The sequence below is a fragment of the Microcebus murinus genome, chromosome 31, assembly GCF_040939455.1.
Source record: "Microcebus murinus isolate Inina chromosome 31, M.murinus_Inina_mat1.0, whole genome shotgun sequence".
NCBI lineage: Eukaryota > Metazoa > Chordata > Mammalia > Primates > Cheirogaleidae > Microcebus > Microcebus murinus.
In genome coordinates this window covers 125,722-149,962 of record NC_134134.1, presented here as the reverse complement: position 1 = coordinate 149,962, position 24,241 = coordinate 125,722, and the positions used below count along the sequence as shown (strand labels likewise).

The 24,241-nt window shown below is 36.7% G+C and overlaps 1 protein-coding gene across 1 annotated transcript in view; it reads right to left on the bottom strand.

Annotated features, from left to right (window-relative positions):
• LOC142865718 (uncharacterized) overlaps window positions 1-23,963 on the bottom strand; it is a 53,679-nt gene extending 29,716 nt beyond the window's left edge. The window contains 3 exon segments of the mRNA XM_075998907.1: window positions 10,668-11,354; window positions 12,114-12,392; window positions 23,890-23,963. Coding sequence (XP_075855022.1) covers window positions 10,668-11,354; window positions 12,114-12,321 — 895 coding nt within the window. The 5' untranslated portion in view covers window positions 12,322-12,392; window positions 23,890-23,963.
• Window positions 23,964-24,241: the final 278 nt, after the last annotated feature.

Genomic DNA, 24,241 nt, shown 5'->3' with positions numbered 1-24,241 from the left:
AACATAAAACACAGAAAGGCTACACTCAATTTTTCTTGTTCACAGGAAAGAGTCAGCTATGATCAGCTCATTCATGGAGACCAAAATGGGAGGTTCTCCTGTCTTTTCTTCCTGTTACCTCCCCCTGCTACAGGTGCCAGGAGTTTTTGCAACAGGAGTAGGAATATGGACCACACTGATTTGTCCTACCAAACTCAATAGGGCAGAAACTGTGACTTCTATCTCGAACAAAGGCTAAACTCAATTTTCATGAATGTATGCATGAGTCCTCATGATTGACCCTGCTATCAAATTAGAATTATTTGGGGCACAATTAAAACCACATGGATGTTCCCATCCAGCCCAACAGGCAGGTGATGGTGTTTCTTCAATCTAGCCAGGTTATCCTAATTGAAAGCCTGGGCTGAGAGGTAATTACCTTACAATTGTCTCTGAAACATAAATGTGAATGTCAATCATGTGGTACTGTGGGCCTCACTCTAAGATATGTGGTCGGCTGGTTTGGAAGGGGTACATTAATTGGGTTCTTTGTCAGGTCCCCTTTTATTGCTGCTGTTGGTCAACCTAGATCCATTCTTAGTAGCACTCAGGTAGAGACAGCAAGCACAGCATACATACTGCCTTTTGCCCAACACTCATCACAACGAATACTTAATTTCCAAAGTGAAGACCAGCATAATGCATTTTCTACTGAGCATGTGTTATGTGCTCACAAGTATGGTTTGTTGCACTGTGAGGAAGCCTTTACATTGTGTGATTTAATCCTTATTATACCAGAAAAGTTGAGTAGTATGTGTCCAATAATTTACAGAAAATTTAGATGTAGTGCCAGCCTTTCTATTCTTCTCATGCTAGTATAATACAACACTAGAGAGGATCTAGAAATTGTTTACACTCACCCCAATAAGATCCTTTCAAAGTCAACTTACAAGTCCATGTTGATCTCTTACACTGCACTACATATCTCCCCTGAGTTTTTAATACATACTCAATTCAAAGTATGTCCCTGTCTTCTGAATTCCAGGTTGAGGCCAGGTATAATTTGGATTGACCTTTTTTTATTTTTTGCATTTACAGAGAGGGAAGGAAAGCAGGAAGAGAAATTCCTCTTTGGAACCTGCTCTAATGCATCCTGAGGAACCTCAGACTTTGCATTCAGAATTCAGAGCTGCAGCTTTAGGTTTCTAGGGAGGCTTGAATTCAGTAGGACTCACTGCACATTTCCTGGCATTTAGGCAAGAAGAGAAGGCAGAAAAGGAGTTCACGTGTTCAACCAAGTCTGCATTATCTTGTTCCCATTTGTGTCTGATCCCCATAGTTTCTGAATTCGTTTCAGATCTAAAGAAGTGAGATGCGTTTAGAGAAATGATAGAACTACTGATTATTATCCTTTGAGAGTGTATTCACAGGAATTTGGTCTAAGTATGCTCTGGAGGGACAGTAGACACCAAAGAGACCTAGAGAACTTACTGTGTGCAGATGCAGGGACAGTGAAGCTCTGTGCTACAGACTTGCAGGTTACAGACTGGAAGCTCAAAAAGGAATCTAGTGTTCAAAGCCCTTCAAATGTAGAAGTGGTGGGCACATTTTATGTTTATGTTGCATTTTTAATTCTGGAAAGTGTTCAGGAAATATTAAAAGTAAAGAGTCTCCAACTCAGAAAACCTCTCCACAAAGTTAAAAGAGAATTAAAAGAAAACCCTTTTATTACTCAATTAAAGCAGAATGTGATGTGCAGAGTGCCAATCCACTGAGAGATTCCAAAGGCACACATAAAGTCATTACTGTACATAACTAAGCAAATCCTAACTTTTACATACATGTAATCTAGATAAATAATAATTAGCTTTGAGGAAAGAAGAACGAAGACTAGACAGCCCTATTTGTCATAAAGAGTGCACCATAAACTTACTTGGTAAATAGGGAGACTCTATGTTTTTGGTAATTGATTACATTCAAATAAAAAACAAGTGTCTCAAGTATATGCAGGAGGAGATAATTTTGCAAATTAAAGGTAGGTGCTCACTGAAGTTAGCATGCCATCTTCTTATGGAAATTGTGGGATAGGGAACTATCTTCCTTGATATTTCATTTCAAAGAGATGTTTCTCAGTTTCAGATAAAGCATTTCTTTAAAAAAAAAGCATATTTAAAAATCTTTCAAAAGGATTTACAATCTTAGGCAGATAGTTAGGATCTCTGGCTCTTCTCAGGACAATGGTGCCCTGTTTTGGTGCTCTTTCCAGCAATTGCTCCACCTGGGGAGATGGATAAGGCTGCCATTCCATTTTGGTGCTGCTCCATCCTTAATTAAACCCTGAGCCACTTGTATACCTGAGGAAGGAGGGAATGCTTTATCAATCTAGCATTTCCCTAGCCAAGGCATAATAAGATTTACAAAGTGATCTAGGTGATCCTAAGGGATTAATACATCATTAGCTTTAATCTGCATTGCAGTTCACCCTCCTTCATGGGCTTTCATAGAGGGAGCTCCTACACCTTGATGAAATTCCCAGGACACCTGTTGATTATTTGATAAGAACCTACACCTCCGAAGATACAAATGCTGGTGAAATAAAATTAATGAGCATGTTAGAATTTTAAAGTGAAAAATTGATAAAACCATCCAAGAGCTCCTCAATTCTTGAGTGGATTATTAATATTTGGTATGTGTTTACAATGAAATATTATTCAATTTTAAGTAATGACAGTGAGCTAGCACTGCTTATGGTTTCCTGGATTGAGTGAGCCCATTATGCAAAGTGCAGTGACACAAGATCAGAAGAAAGGGCTCCACATGTACTCGCCATCTAATTGGTACTGACAGATTAAAACTATGGTGCACAAATGGTGGTGCTGTTCAAAGAGGGATTTAGGGGTTTGCAGGTAGACCCACATCTAAGGGAAGCCTTGATCATCATGGAGGGTAAGGGCATACCTCTAACCCTTGCTAGGTAGAGGAAAATATATAAAATGTGACTAAAGTGTTTGTACTCTCATATTTTTTTGAAATAAAAAATATAAAAATAAAAACCATACATCTTTCCTTAACTTTGTAAAAATACCAAATATTGAGTCGCAAAGCAAATATAAAGGTCAATCAAGTAATGATTGCAAACTAAATTAAGCAAAAATGTCAAGATTATTTAAAACTTAAAAATATATCAATAAGTTTTGATTTAGTTATCTCATGCCAGGAAGTTAGAGTTAGGGTGACTTTAGGGGAAATTTCAAATTTAGGATAAATTATACATTAAAAATATAAATTATTATATTGTCCATAATGGCAGCATTAGAAGATTATTACAATTCAATAGATATATTTAGGTAAGAATACCAGGGTTCTTCTATTTAGAGGTCTATGAATTTTAAAAAATGAACAAACTGACACTTTGTACCCTTTGATTTTCTCTTTCCTCATCCCACTCTTTGTGGTAACCACACTTCCCACTATGAAATCAGCTTTCTTTAGATTCCACAGATAAGTGATATCATACTGTATTTGTTTTTCTGTGCCTGGCTTCCTTTACTTAGCATCATGTCCTCCAGTTCAAAACAGGTGTCACAAATGACAGAATTTCATTCTGTTTGACAGCTCATTGTGTAAATGCAGCTCATTTTCTTTATCCACTCATGTGCTGGTGGACACTTAAACTGCTTCTATACCTGGGCTAGAATGAATAATGTTGTAATGAATATGGAAGGAAAGATATATATTCTACATGCTGGTTTTGTTTCAATTGAATATGCATCTAGAAACGGGAGTGATGGATCATATGGTAATTCAATTTTCATTGTTGAGGAATCACCATACTATTTTCTACAAAGGCTGTATTGAGAAAATACATTTTTAAGACTCAGAAGGGAGGAGGGTGATTGGGATTAAGGGACCAAATCTCATCTACAGCGTGAAAACTATATTCATTGAATTAATAATGCACTAAATGTCCTCAATTTAACACTATATAATTCATACATTTATCAAAGAGAGAAACACGACTGGAGCCCCCCCAAATTTATTGAAATACAAATAAATTTGTCTGTCCTAATTTATATTCACAGCAACAATATGCAAGTGTTTCTTTTCTCCACATCCTCACGATCACTTAGCATTCATTCTATTGAGAACAGGCATTCTCACACGTGTGAGTTAATAGCTCATTGTGGCTTTAACTTTCATTTCCATGATGATTAGATAGGTTGAGCATTTTCACATATATCTGTTGAACATTGATTTCTCTGTTTTGAGAAATGTCAATTAGTTTTATCATATCTTTCCCAAAGTATGCCTAGATAAAATCATCACACTGTGTCTAACATATTCATATATAATTATTTGTGAATTAAAACAAAAACATAGCAAAATAAATAACAATGACCAAATAAGATGATTGCACAGGAATAAAAAATGGGTATTTGATGTAATACACAAATAAGCCACATTCCAAATATTTTATATTGGAGTACAGACACAGAAATGAAAATAAAGGAAGAAAATGACCAATTTACATATCAACTTTCAAGAGAGGATCATTTCTTTGTGTCTATTATCTGTTCCCCAAAATATCTGGCTTTATAGTTAAATGCATATGAATATGTCTCTCTACATATGGTAAATCCCACCATTTCCATGTCTATGTTTCATTGTTTTAGATTTGGATTTTCAGTGGAAAGTTAAACATGTCATATTGCTGATTTTCTGAGAACTCTCCTGGAGGCTCCTAAGACATTATCATTTGTCAGACACCTCCACCATCGCCATTCTAAAACTTTACTGGCATGCGTTCCTTATCCTTATCTTTTACTCATGGGAACTGTTTATTGGAATCAGTCTGCAGGAAAGCTGACTTTCCTGGTAATTGTGCCCTATTTACTTGTATAAACTTCACTTCATGGGCTACTTTTAACAAATCCTTACATAGTCTGTATTTTCTCAAGGCTCGTAAGGAGATATGGTTGCCTGTCAACCTATCTCGACCTTGGGGCGATTCAGTCCTGGTCACCACTCTTTTAAATAAAATAACTCCTCTGGCTTGTAGAATAAAAAGAGTCATTGGTCTGACAATCATGGCAGTAGTTGGCTTAATAGCTGTTGCTTCCTCAGTTGCTATTGCTGGGGTTGCATTACACCTTTCTGTGCAAACAGCTGATTTTGTTCCTAAGTGGCATGATGTTTCACATAAATTATGGAAATATCAGTAAGAAATTGATACTCACCTGGAAGGTAAAATTATTCAGATGCAGAATACAGTTCAGTGGCTGGGAGACCAAATTCAGGTTTTGACAACTCAATATTTTTTTCCATTGTGATTGGAATTCTTCCCGTTTTTGTGTCACTCCTATTCCTTTCAATAGTAGTCAACATTGGATGTTATTATGAAAATTGTTAAATGGAGGCCAAAACCTAACTGGTGACCTCCAAAAATTAGTACAGGAAATCACCTCTGCTTTTCAGGACAATCTGCCAGATTTTAATAATGAGGAGTTCTTTTCTGGCCTGGCCAGTCAATTGTCACAGGCCTATCCTTTGGCTTCATTAAAAACAATGCTCAGTAGTGTTGGGAATAATTTGGGTGTTCTCCTCCTTGTATTATGTTTTTTGCTCTTAATCTACAGGTGCTGGCAAAAAAGGCAAGCAACTCAGCAACAGCAAAAATAAAATGTCATGGTCGTGTTCCAGTGTGTTCACCTTCAAAATTAAATAAAATAGGGGGAGATGTAGGGGACTGACATTATATATTCCTAGTTTAAGAATTAAATTTAGTGAGTAATGTACGGGCTCTACTCAGAGTGTTTGAAAGTAATGTGTTCCGGACAGGGTCTCTGTGATAAACAAGGTGTTGCCTAGAGGCATAACAAAGGACCTGAGCTGCAAGTAAGCAAGAGCTGCCCAGCCCCAAGGCAGTGGGGGTCTGGAGGCCACATGATAAATACATTGTTCCTCTGAAGGCTGCTTAAGCCCCTTAAAAATGGATGGCTACTCAATGATGGATAAGACCCCTCAAGGGAGGGGTGACCTAAGCCAGGCACAGCTGTAGGGGACCAGCCTAAGAGAAACTGGGGGCAAGAAATGCTCCCTGTGGCTGCCTTGCCCATCCTTGCTAATCTTGCTGCGTGATCTATGCCTGGTGCCTAGAGCAACCACCTGGAAACCTTGAGTAGGGGACATCTGTGTCCTTAAGGCTATGTGTTCCAGAATTTATGGCCATTGCTGCAATGCCTGGGTGGTAATGTACAAGGAAGTAACTTCAATTTTTTAGAGTATAAAAATATAACTTACCCAGTGTATTAACACTCAAGTCAACCATCTTTGTATGTGTCTCTGTGTTTTCTTCTGTGTTCTGTGTTCGTCCTCCATCCTGTAAATAGGCCACAGCACTGTGGTTTTAGGAAAGTGTACAATTGGGGGGGGGATGTCTTTTAAAGGATACATTATTTCTGCTGGGTAGAAAGAAAAAATTCAAGAGATATACTGTATACAGCATGCTTACTATACTTAATGATGATGTATTTTTAAAATATGCTGAGAGTCAATGATAAGTGTTCTTCACCACAAACATGATAAATATGGGAAGTAAAGCATCTGCTAATTAGCTAGACTAAGCATTAGACAGTGTTTGTGTGTGTATGTACTTCAAAACATCACATTTTACATGATAAATACAAATAATGTTATCTGTCAATTACAAGAACAAATCAGTAAAATCTTTGAAGTATAGCACTGTTCCAAATACTGAGCCTGGATCTTTGTCATGAGCTTAGCTGAACTGTATCAAAAATATAACATTTTAGTGCTGTTTTTGTCATTCCATTTGTCAATCATAAGCAAGGAAACTCTGATAATTACCAACAGATTCATAATCCAGCACAGAACACGAAAGGGGCTTAGACGATTTTATTTGAAGATAAAGATGCCTGTAACTTCCTCGTGCTGATTATTATGGTATAGAAGACACTAAAGAGGTATGTGGTGCTGACTGTCCTACCTCTGGCCACTGTGAGAACAGAAAACAGAAATTGGATTGCATCCCAAATCACTGATGAAATTTTCAATCAAAGACTGCCATAATCCCTGAGATTCCGAGAGTCAGTGACCAAACTGTTGGCCACAGTTAGATGACTAAAAATGAAAACTGTGTGTTGCACACTGCACTCATTAAAATGAAAGAAGATAGAGTCATGTAAAATAAATTATCTAAGATTCAAATATCAGATAAAGATTATTCCAATTATTTTCAATACACAGAAATCATTCTATTATATTCTAACAATGAAAATACATAAGCATAAGTAGATTCTAGATGGATGCCTATGTTGTACTATAAGTAATTCACAGAAAATTATATTCAAACTTATTTATTTACCTAAACTCTCTATTAAGAGAATGCCAAATTCTCATTTTTCTATATATAGTATTTACGATATGCATCATACACTAATTAATGCTTTACTTATTGTAATTATTTTCATATTTATGATATTATATGTTAGGATGTAATAACATTTTGCTTTTACAAAGCAAACAACACTGCATTCTGGATTTAATCCTCTGGCACTAAAAATTGATTTTCTTTCTTTGTACTTGAAGGCTCTAAATTTAACCTTAGGACACTGAATCTCTCTAATCTTAAATAATCAGAATGCTGTATGTATAGCCTATAAATGGTCTCAAGCTCTCTAGTTAATTTTTTTCCTCCAAATTAAAAAAAAACTCTACACTTCTCATCAGAACTTTTAAAGTACTGTGTGAACTAGCTGGGGGTGAGTACAACAGTGAGAATATTGTAGCCCAAGCACAGGCAGAAACAAGAATGGCTTAGATACAGTTGTAGAAGGGAATGAAGACAAAAATGGCCTAAAATTAGAAATAATTATGAAATGAAAGCAGCAGAACTTCCACTTATAAATTCCGAGAGTTGGTTGTTCTGTAGGTCCCTTCACTCCACATGCATAATCAGTGATTTTTTTACCCTGGACATTTTCAATCTCTTCTCTGGAGCCACAAGCTCACTCCCACAGAAATATTGACTGCTATTTATGAAGCATCTGTTACATATCTAACACTGTTCTGTCCTTATTTATTCTATTTAAATATAAAATCAACTCCATAATTTATAAATCCTTCTTAGTGTTTGCCTGAACAAAGTAGCCTGATAATGTCAATAAATCAATTGGTTCGATCAAGAAAAGTAAAAGAAACAGTAATCAAAAAGGTGCTTTCAATATGCTTCCCAAATTAGAATGAAAATATAGAATGTAATAAGTAAAATGAAATTACTACACTGCGGAATTACTCATACCTTCAGGTAATTTTATGAGCACCATTAAGTTTTATAACAATCCTTGTTGCAATTGCAGATCAGGTCATACAAGCTATATTTAATGAACTTTGAAATGATAAAATAACATAGTAGACCTAGCATGAGTAATAAGGATATAAGAACAGAGCACTGGCATGGGCAGGTTTCGATTCAGAAGCTTTAGGGTTTTAAACAATTAATTCAACATAAAGCGAACAAAATATTTCCTTTCAGAATGTTTGAAGTTTCTAGTTTGCTAGTAAATTCTCAACACTTTTGAAATTACCCATTTTTTCTAATATTATTCTTTTCTGTTCAAAATAGTCATATATCCACATTCACACAAACATAATTACTTACTCTGTAAATATACTACAACTATAGTTCATCTTAACCGTGATGTATTTGTATATCTGATTCAATATAAATAAAAAACATGCTTATTTTTGTTTCACTGGCCAGGCAGGTTGCATGTAGAAAGAAAAATGTAGGATAGAATGTAACAACTACTCATTCTGTGTTCAGAGATGTATGGCTTTTTGATAAGTGCAAAATATTTATTATAAGCATTACAGTAACAATGTAATTATAAACATAATGAAAAAAAAGCTTTGGGAACAGTATTCTTCAAAGTAGAGCAACTGATAAAAGGATCAAAAATGATGTCTTTGTATTGTGTAGCCCGACAGTACTTTTTTTTTTTTTTTTTGAGACAGAGTCTCGCTTTGTTGCCCAGGCTAGAGTGAGTGCCGTGGTGTCAGCCTAGCTCACAGCAACCTCAAACTCCTGGGCTCAAGCAATCCTGCTGCCTCAGCCTCCCGAGTAGCTGGGACTACAGGCATGCGCCACCATGCCCGGCTAATTTTATATATATATTAGTTGGCCAATTAATTTCTTTCTATTTATGGTAGAGACGGGGTCTCGCTCTTGCTCAGGCTGGTTTCGAACTCTTGACCTCGAGCAATCCGCCCGCCTCAGCCTCCCAGAGAGCTAGGATTACAGGCGTGAGCCACCGCGCCTGGCTCCGACAGTACATTTTTACAATCGATTTCCTCCAACTTTGAATAACATAGGATAGGTTAATGTTGTTGGCAAAATAGCACTTTATTCAATCAACAACATATTGGAAACAGTAAAAACATTTTTAATTTAATGAAACAAATTAAGTTTACATGTAATCTAAAAATATTCCAAATTACATTCTATTTTATTATCATAATGTGCAATAGTAAAACAAGTTATTTCTAATATTGTCATTTTTTCATTCTGATCATAATGAGAATATTACTCTATATACCTACATCATACATCACTTGAAATACTGGTTTTTATAACTCCATAGTACCTATTCATTTCATAAATCTTACATCTCAGTGTTTTTAATTTCCCATGGAAAAGTATATGAATAATGCCTACTTAATACAGAAAGACTTCTAACAAATGTGATGCAGCTATCATTAACCACACACATTCACATACATGCTAAGAATGAAAGCATACCATCAATTGTATTTAAAGTTGAATAATATCAGTATTTGCTTGTGAAAAATAGCAAAAAAAAATATACTTTATTACATTTTCACCAAATCCTGACCACAAAGCATATTTTACATGTAATTATAACTCTCACAAAATCTCTGTCTTTTTTAAAGCTGACATACAAATAAATCAACTATTTTAACTGGGTTGTTCTCTATAATTAACAATCTGGTTTTAAAAAATGTGTGAACGTGTTAGTGCATTAGTGTATTGCACTGTGAGTCCTCTGATATATGTTTTGACTTGATTCTTCAGTAATTGCATTCTGAAATTTATTAAGGTAGTTTTAAGTAGCAATTGTTTGTTTTTCTTAAAGGTATATCTTTTGCATAAATATTTTTTCACATTCATTATATTTGTAGGGTTTCTATCTCTTAAAATTTTGGTGATGTTGAGCAATATTTGAGAAGATATTGGAGCATTTCTTTCAGTGTAAGTTCTCCCATGTCCAGTAAGATCTCTGTTATAACTAAAGGTATTGTCAGCAGTCTACATTATTATTTTTTTTACTTTAAGTATAAGTACTGTTGTGCATTTTAAGGCTAATACTTTGGTAAAGCACTTACATACTCATTATATTTATCTCGTTTTTATCTAGTATGATTTCTTTGATGTGGAATAAGAAGTGAGCAGTTATTAAAGACTTTGCCACAATTTTCATATTTGTAGAATTTTTCTCTGATATGAATTCTTTTATGTACATTAAGGGGTGAGCACTGGGAAAATGCTTTGCCACATTCCTCACATTTGTATGGTTTCTCTCCTGTATGGATTCATTTATGTAGAGTGAGGTCTCTGAGGCGAATAAAGGCTTTGCCACATTCTACACATGTTTAGGGTTTCCCTCTAGTATGAATTCTTTTATGTTGAGTAAGGGTTGAGAACTGTGTAAAGAGTTTGCCACATTCCTCACATTTGTAGGGTTTCTCTCTGGTGTGAATTCTTTTATGTTGAGTAAGAGTCCAGCACTGGATAAAGGCTTTGCCACATTCCTCACATTTGTAGGGTTTCTCTCCTGTGTGAATTCTTTTATGTAGAGTAAGGTGTGTGCACCAGGTAAAGGCTTTGCCACATTCCTCACATTTGTAGGGTTTCTCTCCAGTATGAATCCTTTTATGTCGAGTAAGGTTTGTGCACTGGGTAAAGGCTTTGACACATTCCTCACATTTGTAGGGTTTCTCTCCTGTATGAATTCTTTTATGTTGAGTAAGGTATGCACACCTGGTAAAGGCTTTGCCACATTCTTCACATTTGTAAGGTTTCTCTCCGCTATGAATTATTTTATGTTGATTAAGCTGTGTGCACCAGGTAAAGGCTTTCCCACATTCCTCACATTTGTATGGTTTCTCTCCAGTGTGAATTCTTTTATGTCCAGTGAGGTCATTAAGCCAGGTAAAGGCTTTGCCACATTCCTCACATTTGTAGGGTTTCTCTCCAGTATGAATTCTTTTATGTTGAGTAAGGTATGCGCACGTGGTAAAGGCTTTGCCACATTCTTCACATTTGTAAGGTTTCTCTCCGCTATGAATTATTTTATGTTGATTAAGCTGTGTGCACCAGGTAAAGGCTTTCCCACATTCCTCACATTTGTATGGTTTCTCTCCAGTGTGAATTCTTTTATGTCCAGTGAGGTCTTTAAGCCAGATAAAGGCTTTGCCACATTCCTCACATTTGTATGGTTTCTCTCCAGTATGAATTCTTTTATGTTGAGTAAAGTGTGTGTACCAGGTAAAGGCTTTCCCACATTCCTCACATTTGTATGGTTTCTCTCCAGTATGAATTATTTTATGCACAGTGAGGTCACTTAGCCAGATAAAGGCTTTGCCACATTCCTCACATTTGTATGGTTTCTCTCCAGTGTGAATTCTTTTATGTCGAGTGAGGCTGTAGAGCCAGGTATAGGCTTTCCCACATTCCTCACATCTGTATGGTTTCTCTCCTGTATGAATTCTTTTATGTCCAGTGAGGTCACTTAGCCAGATAAAGGCTTTGCCACATTCCTCACATTTGTATGGTTTCTCTCCTCTATGAATTTTTTTATGTCAAGTGACTACATCAGGCTGGGTAAAGGCCTTCCCACATTCTTCACATTGGTAGGGTTTCTCTCCAGTGTGAATTCTCTTATGTATAGTAAGTTTGGAGGAATGCTTAAAGTCTTTTCCACATTCTTCACACTTGTAAGGTTTCTCTCCAGTATGAATTTTCCTATGTCCAGAAGGTTCTGTGCTGTGGTTTATCATCTTGCCAAATTCATTACATTTGAATCTTTTCTCACCAGTATGTTCTATCTTATGTATATTGAGATTTGAAGATTTGGTAAAGACTTTTATACATTTATAACATTTGACGTTTTTCCTATGGGTATTTGACGAACACTGGGTAAGACCATCGTAACATACTTTCTGCCTCTTACACTCACCCACACACTCCCTGGCTTTTCTTAAGTGTACATTTTCAGGGCTACAGGTTCCATATAGTCTCATTATTGATTTCTGAGACGAATCTTTTATGCCCTGCCCTGGCAATAGGTCTTGGGTGCAATGGGAAGACAGTTCTGAAAGAAAGAAAAATAACAAAATATTTCACTAACTAGACTCAAGTGAATATACTTCACAATTTGAATATATATGACTATACCAAGCACATTAGCAAGAAAGCACAACAGAATACCATGATCTCACTTCCATCATAGAGGTATGACCTTAAAAATATACTTGCAAACATGACTTTTTGAGAAATCATAACGGCTATGAATTCATAACACCCTAGTTGAGAATGGCATCAACAACCATATGGAAGTGGAAGGAAAGCTTGTGACATTTACCCATGAAAGCCCTTCCTCCCCTCTGATATAGAGCAATCACTTTAGTAGTAAAATCTCATCTTTTGGATTCCCTGTGAAAAGAGAATATGACTATTGACACATGTGTCCAAAGATCTCTTTTTTGATGGTGTTTCCAAAGGCTGGCTTCTATCTTCCATGACAACTACCTCACCCTCAAGGAAAGATATTCACATATCAAAAATACAATTCTGGGCCGGGCGCGGTGGCTCACGCCTGTAATCCTAGCTCTTGGGAGGCCGAGGCGGGCGGATTGCTCAAGGTCAGGAGTTCAAAACCAGCCTGAGCAAGAGCGAGACCCCGTCTCTACTATAAATAGAAAGAAATTAATTGGCCAACTGATATATATATAAAAAATTAGCCGGGCATGGTGGCGCATGCCTGTAGTCCCAGCTACTCGGGAGGCTGAGGCAGAAGGATCGCTCGAGCCCAGGAGTTTGAGGTTGCTGTGAGCTAGGCTGACGCCACGGCACTCACTCTAGCCTGGGCAACAAGTGAGACTCTGTCTCAAAAAAAAAAAAAAAAAAAAAAAATACAATTCTGCAGTATTATAATCATGGTGTAAAAGCATTTAATTATGCTATAAAATTTGAAAGAGAAAATAAAAGCCATCATTGCCGCATGTTAATTTTTATACAACATGAAAATACATAATTACTGGCATCGACATTGTAAAGTTGAGGGCAAATGTAAAGGTTAAAAATTTTGTATGCAACTGAAGTGAAGTAGTTACTAGTTTAACATATGTTGTGACTTCAAAACATTTTAGGAAATTCTCATAGCGAACATCAGGAAAATGTTCTTAGAAATACACAAAGGAAGATGAGCAAAGAAAAAAGATATGTCATTAAAAATCAGTGAGGCACAATGCAGGACAAATGGAGAGGAAAGAAAGAAAAAGTGACAATAGGTATATAAAATAATTAACATTAGGGTAATTGTAAGCCCTTCCCTTTGAGTAAATTATGGAAATATTTATGTACTAGTATCTCTGGTCAGAAGACAAAGTTAAATAAAGGGATTAAATAACCCAACTATAATCTCTCTAAAGAGACTTGACTTCATGCCTGGTGAAAACAATATACTAACACTGGCAGGACATAAGATATACCATGAAAACCTTAAGCATATAAGAGCAGTGGAATTCAAAATTATATTCAGCACATTACATTTGAAGTGAAAATGTTATGGTTTATAAAATATACTTCAAGTCAAAACTGCCACAAGAGACAAACAAGGACATTTACTATAAAAAGAGGTCATTCACTGAGAACCTATGAAAATAATACATATATATGACATCTATTTTTACCTCACATCAAGTTTCTCAAAGATATGTAAAAAAAAGCATTGACATAATTGAAGATATGAACTGCAAAATAATAGGATACTTTGATATTCCACTTTCAATAATAATAGAGCCAGTCAAATTATTAATAAGAAAACAGAAGATTAGAAAACACTCTAGAGCAATGACACCTCACAGATTCACAGAGAACACTCTATAGAATAATAGTAGAATATACAATCTTGATAGCTCATATATCATTCTTCCTAAAAAACTACCTTTTCAGCCACAAAACAAGTCATAACCCATTTTAGAAAATTGAAATTTTACAAACACTTTAAATTTTGACCAGAATTGAATGAAATTGTAAATAAATAACACAAGAAACACAGGAAAACTCACAAATATATGAAGATAAACAACACACTCTTGAACATGTTCTTGTTCAAGGGAAGAAGACCTGATGTTGTGAAGATGTCCAAAGTGATCTACACGTTAAATGCAATTCCTTTCAAAGTCTCAATTTTATTTTGTTTCAAAAATAGAAACAGCAATCCCCAAAATAATATGAAATCTCAAGAGACTGCAAAGATCTGAACAATCATCAAAAAGAAAAAGAGTGCTATAGGTACCCACAGTTCCGCATATTAAAAAAAAATCCTACAGTGGTCAATGAAGTTTTCCACTGGCAGAAAGACAGACTCTTGCCTGAATGAATCAGAGAGAAACACAAATATAAACACTTGCATATGTTGTAAACTAAAGAGGTATCTTCAAATAAATATCTTCATATATTTTTTCACCATTATTGACAAAAGCTGGTAGATGCAAGCAACCCAAACTGTCCTTACTAAACAAAAGGACAAATACAAGTAGAAATTTGGAAATAATAGATTAGTTCTCAGGTTTAAAAACCCAGATAATCTAATAATGTCCACAGTAGAGATAAACCTTGATGACATTATGCTTAATGAAATGTCAGTTACAATAAATCAGATGTTTTATGATTATACTTGTATGATATTTCTAAACCAGTTACACCCCGAGAAACAGAAAATGTAATGGAGTTTATCAGCACTTAGGCAAGGGGGGAAAATGGGTAGTTTTCTCACGTGTATTAAATTTTAGTTTTACACAATACATATATTCTAGAGATATATTGCATAATGATGGACATATATTTAAAGAGACTGATGTGAATAATTAAATGTAAATCAGGTTGTCATGTTTGTGGTTTTACAATAATTAAAATAAAAATTATATCTGAAGGAGATACACAGTTATGAAGTTTTTCAAAACTTTCTTACATTTGACAAAACTGTTTCTTTTTCTTAATTTAGAAATATTATGGGAGTAAATCATTTAGATTACATATATTGCTTTTGCACTGACTGATTGGACTACAACTGTGCCCATGCATAGATTGTGTGCACCACATCCATTAGGTGTCAATTTTCCCAATGCCTACACCCACTTCCTACTGCTCAATACCTGCTGAATTTTATTTCCATTTGTTAACGTAGGTGTTGATCAATTGGCAACAATATGATAATGAGTATGCGTGGTGCTTGCTTTTCCATTTTTGTGATACTTTAATTCAAAGAATGGGCTCCAACACAATCCAGGATAATACAAGCGTTATTTAACCACTGATTTTTTGAGACTCAGCAGTACTCCATGGTATACATACACTAATTTTTATATGTATTTATACATATATTTATATATATGTATTAGTAAGTACCGAGGTTGTTTCCCCATCTTTGCAATTGTAAATCTTTAGGCCATAAACATTCAAGTCAAGATATCTTTATTTTAAGATGACGTTTTTACATTGGGTAGATTCCAGATTGTGGGATTGCTGGATCAAACGGTAGTTCTTCATTTAGAATTTTGGGGATCAGGCAAGATGGTGGATGAGAAACACTGCCAGGCAGACTGTCTCTGCAGAAAAGACAGACTCTGACAAATAAGAAGAAAGAAGCAAGCAGACAAGTATACAGCCGGCGAGGGTTGGAAGGAGGGGTACCGGAGACTACCAGAGACCCCATGGGAGGAGGTTGTGGAGGAGAACTGGAAGCAGAGACCTCCTGAATAGCCTAAAGACCAGCGGCAAGGGTAGGTTGAACTGTTAACTTTCCCCTCCCTTGCATCTCAGACTGCTGGTGGGCTCCACAGTGGTAGGAGAGACCTGCCGACATCAGCCCAGAGTGCCCCTCCCTGACAGCTTTTACAGGAAGCAGAGAACAGAACTTTGACCCCTGTTGATGGCATTGGTGGTGCCTGAGGGCAGGCTGACCCAACCCAGCTCTGCCCAGACTCACTCCAAGATCAGTCCCCACTGAGGGGGAGAATGAGGATACATCCAGAAGTCCCAGGGACCGACCCACCACCTGAGCCACTGGAGTGCCTTTCTATTGGAACAAGAGCTGGATACAACACCCAAAAACAACAGTATAGCCTGCTCCTCCAAGCAAGCACCACCTGCTGACAGGGAGGACACCCTGCACACCCTCTTCATGGCACCTACTGATCCATCATACACGGTGTGGTTGAATCTCACCCACAGAAACCACCTACTGGCTCAGAGACTAAACAAGGTGTGTCAGTATCCAAACAAAAACCTAAAGGCAAGAAGCAACAACTGATCCAGATGGGAAGAAATTAGTGGAGGAACTCTGGAAATGTGAGGAACAAAACAGAAAGCACACCCCCAAAGAGGAGCACCGGACCCTTAGATATGGGCAATAATCAAAATCAGACCTCTAAAATGACAAAAAAAGAATTTCAAATGTGGATCATAGGAAAATTCAACGACTTGCTAGAACACTGGGACAACCAACACAAAGAAAACACAAAAAGACTCCAGGACCGGGAACAAAAACTCACTAAAGAAATAGAAACACTGAAGAAAAATCTAACGAAACACCTGTAAATGAAGAATCAATTCAGAGAACTACAAAACACAGTGGAAAGCCTCAAGAACAGGGTAGAACAAACAGAAGGAAATTTCAGAGATTGAAGATGACACCTTCCAATTAAATAAACCAGTTACAGACATAGAACAGAGAAACAAAAGAAAAGAGTAAAGCCTACGAGAGATGTGGGATTATGTGAAGAAACCTAATGTGAGGGTCATAGGGTTCCCAGAAGGGGAAGAAGACAACACTCAAGGGTTGGACAAGCTATTAGAAGATATAATAGAGGAAAATTTCCCAGGCCTTTCTAAAAATCTTCAGATACAAGTTCAAGAAGCTCTGAGGACACCTGGGAGATTCAATGCAAACAGGAAGACGTCACAACATGCAGTTATCAGACTGACCAAAATATCAACTACAGAGGCCCTTCTATGAGCTGTAAGATGAAAGAAGCAAGTAAAATACAAAGGAAAAGCAATCCAAATAACTCCAGACTTCTCTTCTGAAACTTTACAAGCAAGGAGAGACTGGGGTACCATTCTCACTCTTCTGAAACAGAATAATGCCCAGCCTAGAATCTTATTCCCTGCAAAACTAAGTTTTGTATATGAAGGAGAAATCAAGACATTCTCAGATAAGCAAAGTCTGAGGGAATTCACCAAGACAAGACCAGCCCTTTAAGAAGTACTCAAAACAGTGTTACCCACGGATCAGCACAATAAACACAAATGTAAATCTACTCAAAGCTAAAGATCAAAGCCCAGATACCACAATGGCTCAAGAGAGAAAACAAAGGAACCAAGTTCAACCCAATATAATGAACAGAAATCTGCCCCCCCATCAGTAATCTCAATAAATGTAAATGGCTTGAACTCCCCACTCAAGAGACATAGGCTGGCCAAATGGATAAAAAAATACAAGCCAAGTATCTGCTGCATTCAGGAAACACATCTAACCTGCAAGGATGCAGTTAGATTAAAGGTAAAGGGGTGGAGAACAATATTTCAAGCAAACCTTGCAAACCTTGCAACCTTGGTGCACCCAGATTCATAAAGCAAACTCTACTTGATCCAAACAAATGGATAAACAACAACACCATAATAGTCAGAGACTTTGACACCCCACTGACAGCACAGGACAGATCCTCCAAACAGAAAATCAACAGAGAAATAATTGACTAAAACAGAACTCTAGAACAAATGGACATGACTGACATTTACAGGACATTCTACCCCAAAACCACAGAATATACACTCTTCTCATCAGCTCACAGGCCATTCTCTAAGAGTGACCATATCCTAGGACACAAAACATGTCTCCCACAATTTAAAAAAATAGAAATTATACCATGTATTTTTTCAGACCACAATGGAAAAAATGTAGAAATCAACCCTCACAGGAGTTCTCATTTCTACACAAAGTCATGGAAACTAAACATCCTTCTGCTCAATGATCACTTCGTAAACCGGGAAATCAAGATGGAAATCAAAGGATTCTTTGAACCAAATGACAAAGGAGACACAAGTTACCAAAACCTGTGGGACACAGCTAGAGTAGTCCTAAGATGAAAGTTTATTTCCATAAATGCCTATATTCAAAAGTCAAAAAGATCAAAAACAGACAACCTAATGCATCATCTCAAAGAGCTGAAAAAAGAACAGACCGACCCCAAAATCAGCAGAAGAAGTGAAATCATTAGATCAAATCAGAACTAAACAAAATTGACAATAGGGAAACTATATGGGAAAAAACCCAAAAAGTTGGTTCTTTGAAAAAATAAACAAAATTGACACACCTTTGGCTAGACAAACCAAAAGCAGAAAAGAAAAATCTCTAATAAACTTCATCAGGAATAAAGGAGAAATTACAACTGATGCCATGGAGATACAAGATATCATTTATAAATACTACAAAAACCTCTATGCACACAAACTGGAAAATGTGGAGGAAATGGACAATTTCTTAGAAACACACAGTCTCCCTAGGCTCAACCAGGAAGAAATAGAATTCCTGAACAGACCAATATCAAGTACTGAAATGGAAACAGCAATAAAAAAACCTTCCTAAAAAGAGAAGTCCTAGACCAGATGATTTCACAGCCAAATTTTACCACACCTACAAAAAAGAATTGGTGCCTATCCTGCAAAAATTATTTCACAAGATCGAGAAGGATGGAATACTCCTCAACACATTTTATGAAGTGAACATAACTCTGATACAAATACCAGGAAAAGATGCAACAAAAAGAAAACTGCAGACCAATATCCGTTATGAATATAGACGCAAAAATTCTCAACAAAATCCTAGCCAATGTAATCCAGGTGCTTGTCAAGAAAGTAATCCATCACAAGAAAGTGGGCTTCATCCCAGGGATGCAGGGATGGTTCAACATACGCAAATCTATAAATGTAATTCACCAGGTAAAAAAAAAGCAAAAACAAAGATGATATGATCCTTCAATAAATGCAAAAAAAACATTTGACAAAGTTCCACACACTTTTATGATAAGAACGCTCAACAAAATAGGCATAGACTTACCATAGGCTTACCTAAAAATGATACAAGCCATATATGACAAACCCACAGGCAATATCATAATGAATGGAGAAAAATTGAAAACATTCCCACTTATAACTGGAACAAGACAAGGATGCCCACTATCTCCACTCCTTTTCAACATAGTGCTGGAATTCCTCGATACAGCAATCAGATAAGAAAGCAGAATTAAGGGCATCCAAATGGAAGCAGAAGAGATCAAACTCTCACTCTTTGCTGATGACATGATATTATACATAGAAAACCCCAAGGATTCAACCAAAAGACTCCTTGAACTGATAAAAGAATTTGGTAAAGTCTTAGGATAAAAAAATCAATACACAGAAATCAGAGGCATTCATATACGCCAACAACAGTACAAGTGAGAACCAAATAAAAGACTCAATTCCATTCCAAATAGCAACAAAGAAAATGAAGTACCTTGGAATATATTTAACTAAGGAGGTAAAAGACCTCTACAGGGAGAACGATGAAACACTGAAGAAAGAAATAGCAGAGGATGTAAACAGGTAGAAAGAAGAAAATACCATGCTCATGGGTTGGCAGAATCAACATTGTTAAAATGTCAATACTACCCAAAGTGACCTAGAGAGCCAATGCAATCCCTATTAAAACATCATCATCATTTTTCACAGATATAGAAAAAATAGTTTTACATTTTGTATGGAACCAGAGAAGATCCCGTATAGCAAAATCAATCCTAGGCAATAAAAACAAAATAGGAGGTATCAATTTACCAGATTTCAAACTACACTACAAGGCTATAGTCATTAAAAGAGCATGGTATTGGCACAAGAACAGAGACATTGACCAGTGCAACAGAACAAAGAACCCAGATATAAAACCATCCTCATATAGCCAATTAATCTTTGACAAAGCAGACAAAAACATACATTGGGGAAAAGAATTCTTATTCAATAACTGGTGCTGGGAAAACTGGATAGCCACATGTAGAAGACTGAAACAGGACCCACACCTTTCACCTCTCACAAAAATCAACTCACACTGAGTAACAGAGTTCATCATTAGGTATGAAACTATTGGAATTCTACAGGAAAACATTGGAAATACTCTTCTAGACATTGGCCTAGGCAAAGAATTTATGAAGAAGACTCCAAAGACAATCACAGCAGCAACAAAAATAAATAAATGGGACCTGATCAAAGTAAAAAGCTTCTGCACAGCCAAATAAACTGTCAAGACAGCAAACAGACAACCCACAGAATGGGAGAAAAATTTAGCAAGCTACATATCCAATAAAGGGCTGATAAATAGAATCTATTTACAACTCAGGAAAATCAGCAAGAAAAAAATCAAACAACCCTATCAAAAAATGGGCAAAGGACATGAACAGAAAATTCTCAAAAGGAGACAGAATAATGGCCAACAAACATATGAAAAAATGCTCAACACCTCTATTAGGAAAATGCAAATCAAAACCACAATGAGATATCACTTAACTCCAGTGAGAATGGCCTTTATCAAAAAGTCCCCTCAAAATAAATGCTGGCATGGATGCAGAGAGAGAGGAACACTCCTACACTGCTGGTGGGACTGCAAACTAGTTCAACCTCTGTGGAAAGCAATATGGAGATACCTCAAAGTGATACAAGTAGATTTACCATTTGATCCAGCAATTCCACTACTGGGCGTCTACCCAAAAGATCAAAAGTCACTTTATGAAAAAAGACACCTGCACTCGAATGTTTATAGCAACACAATTCACAATTGCAAAGTTGTGGAAACAACTAATTCATGAGTGGATTAATAAAATGGCGGTATATGTATACCATGGAGTACTACTCAGCTTTAAGAAACAATGGTGATATAGCACCTCTTGTATTATCCTGGGTTGAGCTGAAACCCATTCTACTAAGTGAAGTAACTCAAGAATGGGAAAGGAAGCACCACAGGTACTCACCAGCAAATTGGTATTAACGGATCAACAATTCAGTGGACATATAGGAATAACATTTATCGGGTGTCAGGCAGATGGAAGGGGGGAAGACGGGATGGGCATATACAAACACAATGAGTGAGATGTGCAACGTTTTGGGGATGGTCACGCTTTAGGCTCTGATTTGAGGGGGGAGGCGGGGCATGGGCTGTATACGTAACCTTACCAATTGTACCACAATAATATGCTAAAACAAAATAAATTAATTAAATTAATTAATTAATAAAAAACAGGGGACCAGTTCACTGTCCCTCAGACTACTGGAGGGCAGGACTATAGTTTAAAAAAAACTATGAACAAATTGCTATGCACACTGCACATATCTTATTTTGAAATAAAAAAAAAAAAATGGGCAAAAACACCCACACATGGCCCGCGGGCCGTAGTTTGAGGACGCCTGTTTTCATTGAACCACATATTGACTTAAAGTGTATGCAGGGAGTTGTAATGTCATATAAAATTATAATACCTAGGTGAAATCAAACACACAATAAACTGACGTCAAGGAAACTACCCTAGGCCGGGTGCAGTGGCTCACGCCTGTAATCCTGGCATTCTGGGAGGCCGAGGTGGGTGGATTGCTTGAGGTCAGGAGTTTGAAACCTGCCTGAGCGAGATCCCAACTCTACTAAAAAAATCAAAAGTAACTAATAAACCAACTAAAAATATATATACAAAAAATTAGCCAGGCATGGTGGTGCATGACTGTGGTCCCAGCTACTTGGGAGGCTGAGGCAGGAGGATTGCTTGAGCCCAGGAGATTGAGGTTGCTGTGAGCTGGGCTGATGCCAAGTCACTCAATCTAGCCTGGGCAACAAAGGGAAACTCTGTCTCAAAAAAAAAGCATAGATGTTTTTCAAGGGCACAAACATTAAGTTACAAGATCCAAAAGTGTCACAGACCTAATCTACACCATGGTGTCTATAGATAATAATGTTTTGCATCTGAAAATTTGCTGAGTATAGACCATAAGTATTCTGACAACACATACAAAAAAGAATAAGTAACTGTGAGGTCATATATATTTTCACTAACTTGGTTATGTTAATCATTTCAAAACATATAAACACATCAAATCCTTACATTATCCATAATAATTATATAGTTACGCTATTCTTATTTGTGAAGAAAATTCATGACACACACAAACACATATATACACACATATAAACCTGTGAATGACACAGCCCCAGTAAGCATCAGACTAAAGAAGAGAAAATGATACAATCAGAGTGAGTAAAAGTACAAACTAGAAGTTTAATGCACACTCAGCACTGTTCTAAGAGCCCCAAACATTTTTAAGAAATGTAGGGAGTAGATACATTAAACTATATTAAAAGTGAGAAATTTGGGCACATAGAGTTAAATCATTAATCAGAGTTCACAATAAAAACACAATTTTGAAATGAAGTAACAATAAAAATTCTAAGTGTTCTCATAATAAGTAAGAATTTCTATAGAAACACATTTAAATTCACAATATTCACAATAAAAACACAATTTTGAAGTAAAATAACAATATATTACCCTAGATTTAGGGAGATACTAAGTGTTCTGATAATAAGTATAAATTTCTGTAGAAACACATTTAAATTCACAATATTCACAGTAAAAACACAATTTTGAAGTAAAATAACAATATATTTCCCTAGATTTAGGGCAATACTAAGTGTTCTGATGATAAGTATGAATTTCTGTAGAAACAACATTTAATCCTTTCACAAAGGATAACAAATCATAAAGCAGAAAACATACGACATCTGCTTGTGGTCATCCTGGGACTTCTGTCCCAAATACCAATATCACCACGACACTCACACATTTCAGATGTGATGCAATAAATGCAGAGAAATTAAAAAATGGTTTGTAGACAGGTGTGATGCCTCACACCTGTAATGCTAGCACTCTGGGAGGCCAAGGGGGGAGGATCGCTTGAGCTCAGGAGTTCAAGAACAGTCTGAGCAAGAGCAAGACCCCGTCTCTACTGAAAATAGAAAAATTAGCCAGAGACTGTGGAACATGCCTATAGTTCTAGCTACTCGGGAGGCTGAGGCAGGATGATCACTTGAGCCCAAGACTTTGAGGCTGCAGTGAGCTTCCGAGATGCCATTGTACTCTACCCAGGTTGACAGAGTGACACTCTGTCTCAAAAAAAAAATGCTTTATCATAGATTTTATTAAATATACACACATATTTCCATGTCTGCAATGGAATGGAAAGCAGTCAGTACGTGCAGTCCCTTATAAATCATGAGCAGGGCTTTTGTTCTCACTCTAACCTTAAATTAACTACACTGAAGAGAAATAAAGTCCTTAGATAATTTAACGGTAAGGGACAGGGAAGCCTGTATCAAAGATTAAGATAAGGAAACTCAAGCTTGCCAGAACCATGGAAGCAGAGTTTTGCAAACCGCTTTTCAAGGTCTGGCTTCCTCCTTGACATTTGGACCTCTCTCCTGTCCGTCACCTGCTTCATTCACTGCCACCTACCTGGGTGTTTGGCGACTGTCTCATTTGTCTTCACTTTCCAGGGCTCTGTTCTTTGCTCCAGACAGGTGATCAGGTCTGGCTTAAAGGCAACAAGACCTGTTTTATTTGAAGAAAAGTGACATGACATTTTTGAGATTCTTCCATTACCAATGGTGTACTGTGCTCAGTAGAGAAATGGGAACAGTACAGAAGACCCTAAAAAAAAAAATTAATCCCAAAACACTAATGCCTGACAGACACTTTATAATATTTAGAAAGTACTTAAAATTTGGGGGGTCCTTAGCTCCATTACCCAATACTTGTGGAATCAAATATTGGTGGTGGAAATTGGATTGTAAACTGTGAGCAACAA